The following is a 14,949-nucleotide window of genomic DNA, read 5'->3' on the forward strand; positions in this document are numbered from 1 at the left end:
CCTCGCCTGGGATAAGAGGTCCCTTCTTGGCGGGATCCGCCACGGGGGAAGCCGCGAAATGTTCACCAGTTCCGGGAATCCACGGCTGGTTGGGCCATTTGGGTGCTACCAGGATCAACACACATCTCTCCTCCCTGATCTTCTGCAGCACCAGCGGCATTAACTTGACTGGGGGAAAACCATACTTCCGTCCCTTTGGCCAGCGGCTCGACAGCACGTCTCCCCCCAGGGGGGATGCTGTCAGCGAGAAGTACAGAGGGCAGTGGGCGTTCTCTTGCGACGCAAAGAGGTCGATCTCCGCTTTGCCAAACAGATTCCAGATCATATTTATCGTTTGCGGATGGAGCCTCCATTCTCCGTGTACAATGCCGTCCCTGGACAGCATGTCCGCGCCGCAATTCAAACTGCCCGGTACGTGCACTGCTCGAATCGACAGAAGTACCCTTTCCGTCCATAACAGCAGCTGTCTCGCTAATCCCTGCAGGGATCGCAAACGCAAACCTCCCTGGCGATTGATGTACGCCACCACAGCCGTGTTGTCCGTTCTGATGAGAACATGACGGTGTTTCACAAACGGAAGGAAACTCTGCAGCGCTAGATGAACCGTTTCCATCTCCAAGCAGTTTATATGCCAGCGCGTCTGGTCCCCTGTCCACGTACCGAATGCTGGTCTGCCATCGCATAGGGCTCCCCAGCCTGATAGTGAAGCATCCGTAGTGACCACTACACATCTGACCACTCTGCCCATAGCAGCACCCTGCTCGAATATGGTCGTGCCGAACCAAGGCGCCAGAGTCTCGAGACATGAACACGTTATGATAAGGCATTCCGTTCCCGCTCTCCACGCCCGCGGCTTCACTCGGCTCTGTAACCAGTGTTGAAGCGGTCTCATGTGTAACAAGCCCAGTCTGCAGACGGAGGCTGCGGCCGCCATTAGACCGAGCAACCTCTGAAACGTTCTTAAGGGGATAGCTCTGCCTTGAACGAAGAGGGCTAGTGTATTTTGAATCGACTGGATTCTTGGCTCTGACAGCTTCGCGGTCATAGAGCGCGAGTCCAGTATCATACCCAGGAATGTGATATATTGGAGTGGCTGCAGTGTGCTCTTTTGAATGTTCACAGACAGCCCCAAACCTGTCAGATGGGCGAGGAGTCTGTGTTTGTGTTCCTCGAGAGCGCTTCTCGACCGTGCGATGACTAACCAGTCGTCGAGATAGTTCAGTATGCGCATTCCACTGAGCTTCAGGGGAGCGAGCGCTGTATTCATGCATATTGTAAATACACGGGGAGCCAAAGCGAGCCCAAACGGCAACACTTTGAACTGGTACGCCACACCCTCGAATGCAAAACGCAGGAAGCGCCTGTGATGTGGGGTCTCTAATCTCAGGTCTAAGATGGGGCGCATACCTCCGTCCTTTTTCGGAACTAGAAAATAATGGCTGTAGAAACCGGAATGTCTCCGTTCCAAGGGCACTATCTCTACTGCTTGTTTGGCCAGGAGAGAGGATATTTCTGCTCGTAGCAGCGGGGCGCTCTGTTCTGACACTTCTGTCATAATCACACCGCCGAAGCGGGGTGGTCTGCGAGCGAACTGGAGCGTATAGCCGCGTTTTATCGTGTTGATCACCCAATAAGATGCCGCGGAGAGCGTCGCCCACGCGCTGAGATGACTCAATACAGAGGGTATTAATGCATGCTGCGGCGGGGCGTGCGCGCCAGCCACTGGGGAAGCATTGACCGCTATATGAATGGCAGGTGACTCGTTCGCGGCTTCTTGCACGGGAACAAACATAGTCACCTCCTCTGGTTTCCCCGAGCTTCCGCTTTGTGAAGCGTCTCTCGGAGGAGAGGCTTCGCTTATGTAGCGGGTAATAGTATTGGGAGGAAGAAAGCTCTTTTGCTGAGGCATGTAATGCATGTTTATTGAAACAGAACACAGCGGTTTCATTCTCACAACATTTACATCTTTGACGAACTCTGGGCGGGAACACGCCCTTTTCGCCGCGGGTCCGACGAACACGTCCCGCGCTCTCTTCCCCCTCTAAAGGGCTTCAGCCTGGCGGCCCGCGCCGAGGAAAGAACCGTCCATCCATCTCTTAGATGGCAGCTCCTTGGGGGCTGTCCACTCCAATTCCATATCTGCCACCGCCTCCATGAGGATCGCCATAAGCTCGGCATCCATCGAGGCGGGGGCGGCTTCAGACGGGGCCTCGGACCACGCTCCCGGGTCTGAGGCATTAGTAGACATGGCGTCGTCCTTGTCATATCCAAACGAGACCATTTCCCGCGCTTCTAGTGGAGGGCGGTAACTGGCCTCAGAGTATGAGAGGGGATCTTCCACGTGAGGGTGGCGTGGGCGTTGGGCCGACGCCAGCACCTCGACAGAATCCGTCGACGGAGCTCTCTGCAGTCTCCCGGTTCGCGGCTCGACGGCGGCGGATGGGGAGAGGCAGGAGATACAGGGCCACCGTTACGGGTAACGGCCAGCCTTGCACGAAGGATCTTGATGGGAAGCTCCTCACAGGCACGACATCCCGATCCTTCGAATCCCGCCTCTGCGTGAGCCCGACCCAGGCACAGCACACACTGCTCATGTGCATCCGGGAAATCAATGGGCCCACCACATATGCGGCAAAGAGACATTTTAAGAGTAAAATCACTGGAACGCGAGAGGGGATAATATTCCACAATTTTCCGCTCTGTATGCGTGAATCCACGGCGAAACCAGACTCAAGTGAAGAAAAAAGATTCTGAGGGTTTTGGCGCCCACCTTCACCTATATTGATGGCTGTCAGCCAATCAGGTGAGGGTGAGGGCGCCATTGGCTATTTGCAAGCAAAAGAGTTATTCAATCAGACTTCATAATTTCGAGGAAATGGATTTCCCCATACGTAATGTAGAGAGACCGACTCGATAAGGGAACTGTCATGTCGTTATAACGAGAAAACAAACTTTTGTTATGTCGAGATAACGAGAAAAATAAGTCGTTATAACGAGAAAACTAACTTTGTTATGTCGAGATAATGAGAAAAATAAGTCGTTATAACGAGAAAACAAAAAGGAAAAAAAATTATAATGCATGGCCGCTTAGAACTTCCGTAAATAAGACATTATTTTATGCTAAAGATTATTTCAACTGAATAATTATTTTTATTTATTTATTATAATGGGCATACCAATGTATTACAAAACGCTTTTAACCACTTTTAGAAGTATTTTTGGCAGAAATATTACCAAGAATGACCGGGTTATTCCCATTATGACCCATTTGGGAGGGAAGGCTGTAGTATTAAGATGTCATCACGAGTCTCCACCTCTTTTACAGTTGTAGACCAACCACGTCTACTACTCATCGACGCACGCACATGGTCCAGCTCTCTTCTCTGAGAACAGGTGAGATCTGTCACTTAACTTGATATTTCACTATCCACCCTCAGCTGCATCAGCTGGTAGGACGTTAGCGTCAGCAGTGTGAGTGCTCGTGCGGTGTTGTGTACAAGCGGGTGCCACCGCTAATACAACATAAGCTAACAGCAGGGTGTGAATGGTGGTATCAGAGATGTTTTCTTATATTTTATCCTATAGGTGAGAACTTATTCTTAGCTTTGAAGTCAAGTTATATTGAAATTATTAAGTTTGAAGGGAAATCGTGAGATTTGTAACTCAATCATATGTTTTAAGACCTAACTCGAACAATGTGTTGCTGACTTCCTCTAACATGTAACTTAGCTCGTGCTGGAAAAAACAATACATTGTAGACGGATAGCTGTTGAAAAGACGTTTTACCGACCATATAAAGAGGGTACATTCATAAAACAGCAGTTAATAGTTAAGTACTCATAAAAAAAGTAGGATGCTGTTCTGTGTTATGATTAGCGTTCTGTGTTGGCGCGAATCGAACTTTTAAACCCAGGTAACGCAACGTTTCTGAATGTTGAAGCGAGCGGAAGCTTAAAATATCAATATTTTACCATAATAATGAAAAAACGGTAATAAGTAAATGACGAATTGTAATGTTATGAAAAGATGTATATGATTCTAACTCGCAGCTGTTTTAAAACTCTTGCATCATTCAGAATAGTTCAGACATGCGCATTTAAATAATTCTCCTGTATGTTTTTAACAATGATGTACATCAGTGCATTTGAGTGAAATTAAGACATAAGCTCTTATAAATGTCAACTTATCAAGGCTTACTATACATTTATTTTTTATATTTGTAAAATATCCTCTCTCCAAAACTGTTCAGTAGTCGCATTTTTATCAAAGGTCTTTTCCTAATATTATATTACCCAGTTGTTTTGAGCAGATACATAAACAAATGCTCAATGAAAAATCTAAATAGGTATATGCATGACTTAAAATTCTGATTAAAACATGCATATGAATTTACATTATGCTTACATAATCAGACTATGACAAAGTTCTCTATTAAATATTGGTATGTTCATTTTTAAGTGTCAAAGTAGCTCTGGCATCTGAATTGCTTCTGTTGAAGTCAGATTTCATAATGTACAGTGGCTCCAAAAAGATTTTAAGTGCTTAAGCCATACTTAAAAACATATGGCTTTCAATTCTTTTACAAGTTGTGAGTTATCTTTACAATTCTTTTGGTGTATAACATTGTCAACAATTGTCATTGTATATAACATTGTCATGCTAATCCCACATAGTTTTAGTTTTCACTGAAAGTCTTTATCTCTAGTAAATTTATCTCTAAAGCAGTCAGTTCTGCAGACTGTTGCTGATGACCGCACCCAACCATGCATTGCCTGGTTGTCTTCCCAAATTGAACTGGTTTCCTCTTGATGTCACTGCACTTGCTCTATGGTATCCCGGGCAGCAGGTGTGGGTGAAATGACTGAGGCTCAATTAAAGAACTTATTCTCCAAGAGAGCTTGTTAAAATGAATGTTGGAGAGATTAGGCTACTATAATTGTTTTGAATGAGCCTAAACCGTTTTGTGTTGTCAACAACATGCCACAGATGAAGTCAGCAGATGAATTTACATTAACTGTGTTTTATCTCTTTTATCTCCCTGATTTGATACAGAAAGAAAGCAATGAGGAGACTCGGTTGAAACTCCAGGCTTGAGGTGAATCGACTCTTGTGTGGTGGATGGTCCGACGTCAGATTCCTGCTTCATGATTTTGGCCGTAACCCTGCCTCTTGAGTTGAGTTCATCATGGGGGACGCCGACTGCGACTCCACCAGCTCCATGCGTCTAAAGCAAGAGATCTCACTACTGCACGGTGTCTGCCTCATTGTGGGGAACATGATTGGCTCGGGCATCTTTGTTTCTCCCATTGGTGTTCTTGAGCAAACGGGATCTTACGGTCTGTCTCTGGTGGTTTGGGTTATTGGAGGAGTCTTCTCTGTTTTTGGTGCCCTGTGTTATGCTGAGCTGGGCACAACCATTCGCAAGTCAGGAGCTAGTTATGCCTACATCCTGGAGGCCTTTGGGGGCTTCCCTGCATTCATCCGTCTGTGGACCTCGCTGATGATCGTGGAACCAGCTTGCCAGGCGGTCATTGCTCTTACTTTCGCTAATTACCTAGTGAAACCATTCTTCCCCACCTGCCCGGCACCAAATGATGCAGTACGGCTCATTGCAGCACTCATTATAGGTAAGAGCCCCTGCAGTCATCCATGCATGGAGAGATTGCTTTGATAAACTTGTAACATGTAACAGCACTTGAAACTAATGTAAATAGTGGCACAATTTGAGATTCACTACTGTTTACAGTTCACACAGCGCAGTGTGTATGAGATTACTCTGAAAAGAGCACTTTGTAACAGGTCATGGTATTGATCTGCATGCCTTTCTTTACATACTTTGCCTTGCAATCCCTTTTTTCATTTCACACAAAACAGAAAATAGTCATGTATTGTAATATAGTAACTTCATATACACAACATTTCTGAATCAGTGTTATTGTTAAAAGAAAAATTGTTAAATAGTTTTTATTAAAATAAAATATTAGATGACAAGCTTAAACTTAGAATTTTTTTTTTTTGCTTTGGCAACTAACTGAAATACAGTAAGTATTAAGTATTAAAATAACTTAAAAAAAACTAAATTAAGGCTAAATAAAATATAATAAAACAAACTAAATTTAAAATGAAAACTACAAATATGAGAATTAAAGCTAATTTAAGTTAGTATTAGTACATTAATAATACTAAATAACACTGATCTAAATGCTAGGAGAGTTTGTGTTTGTTTCAGCCCGTTTCTCCCATGAACCCCGGGTGCTCATGGTGCATTTTTCACTACAATGTTATTTCATTCATTTCCTCTTTTTTTCATTTTTGAAAGGAAATTCATATTATTATAATTTTTTTTTCTTCATACTAAAACATCCTTGCAAATTGCAAAGGAATAAAAAGCGTAATTTATTTCCAGCGAGTTAAATCTGGGAATTCCTTTATCAGAAAGTGCAAATATACTTGGTTTTATTTTTGGGTGAACTAGCTCTGTGGACTCTCTTAGATTGTGTTGTTTCAATATTAACTTGTTAAAACTACACCGTTCAGCAGGTCAGTCTGCACTGTGGTCTAAATAAACTGTCATCACTCTGGCTAAAGTACATGCTCCTGCTTTTTTTGTGTAAATTTGTACTTTGCCCGTGTAATTTGTCAAAATCAAGTCTCTACAATTTTGAAGCATGTGATTTCTGTTTGTTCAGCTCTTAATTCATTCCACTTGGGCTGCCAGGCTGTTCTCTCTATTCATGTCAGTGTAAGTTGGCATTTATTTAAGCATTTTATTTGTCGACCAAATACTTTCCATTTGGACTGGAGTCTGTAACCCCGCCAAGACTTCCACGAGACCTTTTAAGTCTTTGGTAACCGTTTCCATGCACAGAGATCATGTGCAGTTTGTTTGAGTGTTTGTCACCTGTAGCATGTTTTGCTGCTTACGGTGGCAAAGTCCACTGAAGTACTTTATGAAGCAGGCCTAAACAGTGTAATTCTACAGGGTTTAATCTCCTTTTTGTGACCAGTAGCACTTTATTTGGACTGTACAGTCTTTACAGTTTCGTCAGAATGTGGCATCAGTGAATCTCCTGTGTATCACAGCACCAGGACGTCCCGTCGTGATGGTATCTGCAGTTCTGAGAGACTGTTGGTGAAATTAGATGCCTGAGTGTTCACTGCAGGAAATGGAGGAACTTGAATTACCAGTCGCTAAAACAGCAAAAGTAGGAGTTGAGGTTTTCTCTGGCCTAATTTTATAGCCCTAGTTAACCTGTTAGACAGTGAACCGAAATGCTTAAAGGGGAACTGATGACACACTGGATATTTACATTAATCTACAAGGAAGTAGTAATAGTAGTTATGGAGCACAATGGAACTATCACACAAATAATCAAAAGGAACATTAAGAAATTCCAGTTGCAAACAACAGTTGAAATATATTTGCTTTTATATGGGCATGTCTATGTCTTGTTTCCATTGCAGGTCTTCTCACTTTTGTGAACTGCATGAAGGTGAAATGGGGGGCTATTCTTCAGGTCCTCTCCACTGTGGCTAAAGTCCTGGCTCTCATTGTCATTATCATTGCTGGGATGATTGTGCTGGCCCAAGGTTTGAACATGCTGACACGCGTGTGGTTTTCTATATATACTGTATACCATTATTACTGTTTAAAAGTTTGGGGTCCGTATTTATTTATTTTTGTAAGAAATATTTTTATTCTGCCAAGCCACATTTAATTATGGTTCCATCACGGTTTCCAGGCAAACAAAATAAGCAGCTCAAAACTTTAATAATGATAAGAAGAAATTTCTTGAGCAGCTTATACAGCAGTGCTTCACATTTATATATTTGGGAGTCATTACTGTTTGTTTTTGATATTTGACTCATTTGTATTGTTGTGCCTCAGGAAAAACAGACAACTTTAGGGATTCCTTTGAGAACTCTAAACTGGATCCAGGAAACCTGGCTCTGGCTCTGTACGCCGCTCTGTACTCGTACTCCGGCTGGGACACCCTGAACTTCATCACAGAGGAGATCAAAAACCCAGAGAGGTACTGATACTCATGACATCTCACTTAATATAAAGACATGTCGCACTTTTGTAAATAATAATAGAAGTATTTCTCATACTGAGACTATTTCTCATATCTGTCCCCGCTTAATATGTGGAGACTATTTTTAAGTAAGCCATATGTAGATGGATTGCTCTGAAAAGTTTAAACACTGTGGCTCTATATTACTTTGAAAACATTGCTCAATTTGTTCGAGCAGTTGACTCAAATTGGCTCAACCAATGGAATTAATCCGAGTGGGACTATGTTTTACTTACCAGTGGCAAATTGGGGCATTATTTTTGCAATCCTTTGTGGTGCAGAAATTGCACACTTCATCTTGAATGAATGTCCAGCAGTTTTGTTGCAAATTAATCAGGAAGATCAAGTATGCTAGCAAAATCTTTTTTCTCTGCTACAGAAACCTGCCCTTGTCTATAGCGATCTCCATGCCTATTGTCACAATAATCTACATCCTCACTAATGTCGCCTATTATGCAGTGCTGGACATGAATACACTGCTACAGAGTGAAGCGGTGGCTGTGGTGAGTACAACTTTCTTGGAGCTGTGTTTTATCATGACATCTATATATTTCAAGCTGTAGCAAAACTCATTTTTAACCTGCTTGATCTTTGATGTCACATGGAAGTTAATGGACAGCATCTGTTTAGTTTATTTGCTCCAGATTTGATCATGTTTTCATCTCCTGTTACACTGATCTGGTTAAGCAGAGCAGCTTCAGGCAACATCTTCTCTCTGGAGATGCTTGATGATGTTAATCTACATCCACAGACGTTCTGCTGCATGTAATTATGCTAGTATGCTGCCCTGTGAAAGTTTATATGGCCAACAAAATGTATTTAGTGTGTCTGATACACTGTTTGTTTCTGATGTGTCCAGTTCCATTGTTATACATCGAGACAACTGTACGTTCTTCCAAAACATTGCTCTGTGTAAGCATCTAACACACTTACATTAGCTTAACCAGCTGCATGATTAATCAGAAGAAAAAAAAAATCAATACGGCTTAATGAGGGTATCTAGTCGCAAAGGCTGCAAAGTTATTAAAGGAATACGTGCATCGCATGTATTAAGAGTTTTTTTTTTCAGGGTCTCAGAAAGGTTCGGTTCACGCTCTGCATGAACTTATCTCTACATCTGCTCTGAGTCTGGTTCACGTTATGCATTTGGGAAAAAGTTTAGGATAGTTGTAAGATTAGTTTTGTAATTTTACAGTTGTACTAAGCTTGCCGTGATAGACGCTGTTGACGGTTTTAGCGGTTTTGAGCCACAACACCGGTTACATCACTTTCCCACCGTGACACCGTCCCCACCTTCGTTTAGATTTTTTTAAGTATTTGTTTTTTCTTAAATATTTATTTGAATTTATTAAAAATATTAATTACTAATAATTTAGTTTAAAAGAAAGCATACAGTATAATTCAAAATTGCGTGCCAAGAGACAGTCACATCACAGATCAGCATCACCGCGTCATCTCTTCTCCCTGCTGCGTCTCATTAAAGAGGAATCATTGTCCCCATCGGAAGAGGACGGACAACAGACAGCCAACCTGAAAGCTGGAATCATAACTATTTTAGAAGAGAAATATTTAGCTCTGCCAGAAGCAAACCAGCAGCTTATGTGCAAGACAACATTCCTGGACCCGTGCTACCAGAGTGACTACACCCCGAATGTTGAAGAGACCACGAAGATCATCCTCGGAATGAAAGCGCAGTCAACGCACCCCGTGAGAGAAGAGAGAACAACACGAGGAGGAAGCTGACGTCGAGCCACAGCCCAAAAGCAAAAAAAAAAAAAACCTCTGCAAGCACGGTTAATAAATGCCAATTTATAGGGGTTTTCTGTTTGGTTTTTTGAGTGCTGACTTGTCATTTATATAGGCTAAAGTCATTTTGGAAGTTTTTCTTTTATATTAATTTCTTATTTATATGGTTTTATCTTTTGAACTTTGTGGAATTTATTTAGGCCTATTTTATTTTCTTAGTAGTTTTAAAAATGTTCTAATTTAGTTTATTTGCTGGGCAATAAACGTTCTATGGTTTTTATTTGTTTGGGTCCAGAGTTTGCCGATTTTCAGTTTTTTCAATGTGGTATTTTTATTCCTTATGTTAATAAAATGTCTGTTTAATATTAGTTTTTATTATTAATATTTTTTTGTCCATTCAAGCAATTGCCACTATTTTGAAAGTGCAAATATAACGCGCATGCATTTATAAGCATTTTTAAAGTGAGGAAAAGTTGACATCCCCCACCCTCCCCACGGTGATACCGTTATTACCCGTGTTGTGTATATATAATTTTATATATATATCTTTTTCATAGTGTACATTATAATGTTGTGATGACTTGTAGCATTTTAAAATGGCTCGTTTAAGTGTTAAGTGTTTCATTTTTATTATTTAGACAAACTAGTATAGGATGTGATTTATTGATTATTGGTCATAATGGAAAAATAACACATTTGCTTCTGTATCTAACACAGACGTTTGCTGACTGTGTGCTGGGATATGCTAGCTGGCTCATCCCGCTGTCTGTGGCCATCTCCTGTTATGGAGGTTTAAACTCCTCTATCATTGCCGCATCCAGGTGAAGATCTAGTTCTGAGTCTTCTGTCGTTTGAGGAGTTGATGCATGGTGGCAGGATATCAGTTTCTTAGCCAAACCGTTTTTTTTCCTTTATAGGTTATTCTTTGTGGGTTCGCGTGAGGGGCATTTACCCAACATCCTCTGTATGATCCACGTCAAACGCTACACACCAATCCCAGCCCTGCTGTTTAATGTGAGTTAGCAGGCTTAGACATGCTTTGTGCTATGCAGAAAATCTTGAAAGTCCAGTTTATATAATTAAAAACAAGACCTTTCAGTCTGATCTGCTTTTTTCCCTCCTCCTACAGGGTGGCATGTCCCTCATATTTCTCTGTGTGAAAGACGTGTTCCAGCTAATTAATTACTTTAGTTTTAATTACTGGCTGTTCATTGGCCTTTCTATAGGCAGTCAGATCTACCTGCGCATCAAAGCACCAGACCTGCCCCGTCCTGTTAAGGTAATTCAATAGCTCTGTTACAAACCTAACCTCCAAAAACCCAAGCTACTGTGCTACTTACCATTATAATGGACTGATTCTGAATTGTCTCCATGTACGTTAGTAGCACTTCTCATGTGAAGGAGATTCTAAACTCACAATTAATTTCGATAGAGTGCAGCAGTTCGGTTCCAATAGTAAAAAATCCACTTGTTTTCACCATGGGAGACTTGATATTTAAGAATAACTTAAACTTGAAGACCTGAGGTATGAGGTTGTTAATCAGTTGTGCATGCTTAAATAAAAAACACTACCCATGATTCTGGAGACAAAATAAAAAAATTGCAAGCCAGAACATTTTCTTAGTGTCCGTTTACTCCCCCTACAGTAGTCTGCGACCTTCACATCAGGAGCACATTTATGATGCTTCAAAATACTCAGATAATAGCCAATGTCATATTTAATACTTGCAACATTTTTATTTGATTATTGCCCTGGTTTAAGATGTGCTTAATTGACTGTGTGTTTGTATGTGTTTGTTCCCGTGTAGTTGAGTCTGTTCTTCCCGATCGTGTACTGCCTGTGCAGTGTGTTTCTGGTGGTCGTACCGCTCTACAGTGACACTGTAAACTCTCTGGTGGGAATCTTAGTCGCTCTCTCCGGGGCTCCTGTGTATTACTTATGTGTGCGCCTCCCGCCCAGCTCAAGACCCGCCTTTCTGGGACGCATGCTCGGTGAGTGAGCACACAAACACGCAGGAATCTCTGGTTTTTCTGGTCTCATTTCCAGTAGTCCAGCTGGGCACCTGTGGTAGCTCCACAGCTCTGTGTTCTGCTGCAGGCTGTCGGAAGTGTTTTTGTTTTGAAACATTCTCATATGTGCTACACCCAGGTTCTGTTTGCCTTCCAGCGGTTCTGTTGCAAATGCACCTAGTTGTGGTGATGTGCAATTAATTTGTCCCCAAGACCAATGCATTTTTATGAAATGAGAGTATTGTAACCACTAACCATTTAATGATCCATATGTACTCGTATGACTTCACTGTTTTCATCCATCTGAGACTGCTGTTCTTATACTGAGATCGGCTTTCATGAATCCGGAGTAAATTACAGAGGAAAAAAAAATATTTCAGGCATTTTTGATTTCTTTTTTTGTTTATACTTTACATTGTGTCGTCTATGATGCAGTTGTATTGAGGAATAAAACTCAGCTAAATAAGCTGCTTAATATAGATTATTAGAGAAAAAATGTCATAGAAACTTTAGTCTGAGCCCCATAAACAACACCTTTGAACATTTTTATAAACGTTTATGCTTTGGGGTACCATCATAAATCATAAAAGCCTGAGACTCAAGTTTTTAAAGCGGGCAGATAAATCAATAACATTTTGATCTTAGACGTATGGACCAGTTAAGAGGTTTTCAAGGAAGTATAGCCTTCTCTGACTGTTTCTGGTCTTGTACACGGATTGATATAATATTCTGGATGATTTTCACATACTGATCTTTGATCTTTTTCATTTTTTCCAGATGCGGTTTCATTGCAGACACAGAAGCTGTGTTATTGCTGCGTGGCAGATCCCAGCTTGGACCTGGACAATCCGCCCGAGGATCACAAAAATGAATAAACATCGGCTCGCAAGGAAGCTAAACCAAAGAACCCGGATTACCCAGACTTCTTTGAGCATAATCCAAAACTCCAAAACCGCACGTCTCCACCTTCCAGTCATGAGCGTGCATGGAATTGAGCAATGGATCGAGATGGAGATTAGGACAGAAACATTCAACCGAGTAAACAACTGAACACACGATCACACACACCCCCTGTGCCTCTGATCCCTCAGACCTCTGTGTTCTAAACATCAAGTTCAGTCCAGTGGACACAAGAATGTGACGGTGATGCTGTTTTAAAAAAAATTAGGTTTACCTCCTTGTTTTATTCATTAATGTTTATTTTATTTTTCCTTTTGTGAGCTTCTGCTGTTCATCACATATGACATGTGTCTTATATGACACTGTACTGGAGATGATCAACTTCTGTTAGCCCTGTTAACTGAAACATGGCAACTTTAGAAATATTCAAGAGTCATTTTTGCTGGATAATGAATTTTGTCTACTGAGATGATGAAGGACCATTTCATAGGTACTCCTGACTTGAAAGCCATATTTTTTTTTAAGGTTATAACTCCAGTTGGGAAAACTACTTTGTTTTTTAAGTTAATCTGTGGGCCTTAATTCAGCTTTGTATAAAGATTTCTTCCGGTTATTGAGTGTGTCCTAATAGTCCAACGCACAGTATGTGTTTTGTAATGATGTCCAGACCAGAAAATTGTTGAACGGATGTTTTTATATTTAGTCTATTTTTAGCAAATAATATCATTCCATTTGGTTTGTATGATTAAGTGACCTTTTTTTATTCTAGATAACTTCCTTGAGCCCCCAAAAATGTGATGGTACAGTTTACATAAATGGTTTGGAAAGCAGTTTTGGGGAGCACTCCCACTATGTACAGAAATGTGTTTACCAGACAGTTATCATTTCAGTTTACAAGAGAGGAGGAATCTGTGTCTTGATGCGTTCACCAGCTTTGTTCGATCTCAACTTCTGATGTTTGTGTTGTAGATCATCTTATTTTGTATGATTGTTTACGCACAGACATCACTTTAAAAACTGATGGTCAGATGTGTCATTTTACTGGATTTCTAGTGAGTCACTCCGTTCCTTATCAGATGGACCCAGCATAATAGGCCACAGACTTGGTTAGAGGATTACCAGCAATTATGAAGTCTTAAGATGTTCACGACACTAAAATGTTAATGTATCTTAAAGCTGCTAAATTACAATTACAGTCTTGCTGTTGATTTTGCATTCTGTACTTCAGCTCTTGATTCCATGCACAGTCCATCCCTCTGTCCAATACAGTAACCAAAGTCATATTTGAATCCATCCAGAATATGTCCTGCCCTGATATCATTAATTTCATGTAATTCTGACCCAGCTCATTTTCTTTTGCAAATGGTTGTGTTAATCACCACAACAAAATATTTCAGTGTTGATCGTCTTCATGTTTGTTCTGTTATAAATATTCCATCATTTTTTTTTCCGCCCGTGTCTTAAGTACTGTATTGTTATGATTCGTGCCTTAAAGCAGTTGTGATTTTTACATGACCAGATGAGCAATATTTTGTGCAGGACATTCAAATATTCTATATACAGTCTTTTGAGAGTTGATGTTATAAACCTATATGCTCTTCTAAATGTTCTTCCATTGCATACATGTTCATGTATAACTGTTCATTGGTTTCTTTTATTTATTCCATAGATTCAGAAGTGTATACACTATGACAATAAACATTAGACAAAAAGAAACCTTCAGTCATTGTACTTATTTTCTTTTTAAAGTCTAAGGCAAGGTTCACAACTAGTGATCATACTATCGGATTATAATTATGATCCAGCAGTACATTCGTGCTACACACATGAATGAAACATCAAATCATGCATCTAGGCGAGAAAAAAAAAGAGCCCAGTATAGCAACATGCTTAAAAACCAGAACAGCCTGACAACCAAGTGTTGAACAGGCCCTCAAAGAGTCTATGTACTGGAGAAGACCACTAGGGGACGACATAAGACTACAAGTACTTTATTCCGCAGCATCATGTGACATTCAGAAGAAATTAGCAGTTTTAAAGATATTGTAGATTGGAATTGATTTAGACTGGATTTTGATTAGTGTGTTTTACATGAAAGCCTCTCATGTTTCTCTTAACCATTGTTTCACATACTGCATTCATTACTTTATAGTTATTTAAAGTTAGAGTAGCGTATTTGTAGCAAATTGGTCTATATTACTGAAACATGGTCTGGCTA

The 14,949-nt window shown here is 40.9% G+C and overlaps 1 protein-coding gene across 2 annotated transcripts; it reads left to right on the top strand.

The window, feature by feature from the left end:
- Positions 1 to 3,329: 3,329 nt before the first annotated feature.
- LOC113091829 (Y+L amino acid transporter 2-like) lies at positions 3,330 to 14,451 on the top strand. 2 transcript variants are annotated; one of them, XM_026257473.1, is made up of 10 exons: positions 3,330 to 3,393; positions 5,053 to 5,627; positions 7,465 to 7,590; positions 7,889 to 8,033; positions 8,455 to 8,578; positions 10,539 to 10,642; positions 10,739 to 10,835; positions 10,951 to 11,100; positions 11,630 to 11,813; positions 12,609 to 14,451. In XM_026257473.1, exons 2-10 carry the CDS (start codon positions 5,186 to 5,188, stop codon positions 12,704 to 12,706), a joined length of 1,470 nt encoding a protein of 489 aa, XP_026113258.1. In that variant the 5' UTR covers positions 3,330 to 3,393; positions 5,053 to 5,185; the 3' UTR covers positions 12,707 to 14,451. The 2 variants fall into 2 exon arrangements, with proteins under 2 accessions (XP_026113258.1, XP_026113259.1); XM_026257474.1 differs by lacking the exon at positions 3,330 to 3,393 and adding an exon at positions 3,459 to 3,585.
- Positions 14,452 to 14,949: the final 498 nt, after the last annotated feature.

This window comes from Carassius auratus, unplaced genomic scaffold (genome assembly GCF_003368295.1).
Source record: "Carassius auratus strain Wakin unplaced genomic scaffold, ASM336829v1 scaf_tig00214327, whole genome shotgun sequence".
In the NCBI taxonomy this organism is placed as follows: Eukaryota; Metazoa; Chordata; class Actinopteri; order Cypriniformes; family Cyprinidae; genus Carassius; species Carassius auratus.

Coding starts and splice junctions, on each gene's coding strand:
- LOC113091829 (XM_026257473.1), top strand. CDS start 5,186: ATGGGGGACGCCGACTGCGACTCCACCAGCTCCATGCGTCTAAAGCAA. Junction 7,591..7,888: donor GATGATTGTGCTGGCCCAAG/GTTTGAACATGC, acceptor GTTGTGCCTCAG/GAAAAACAGACAACTTTAGG. Junction 10,643..10,738: donor TCTATCATTGCCGCATCCAG/GTGAAGATCTAG, acceptor TTTCCTTTATAG/GTTATTCTTTGTGGGTTCGC.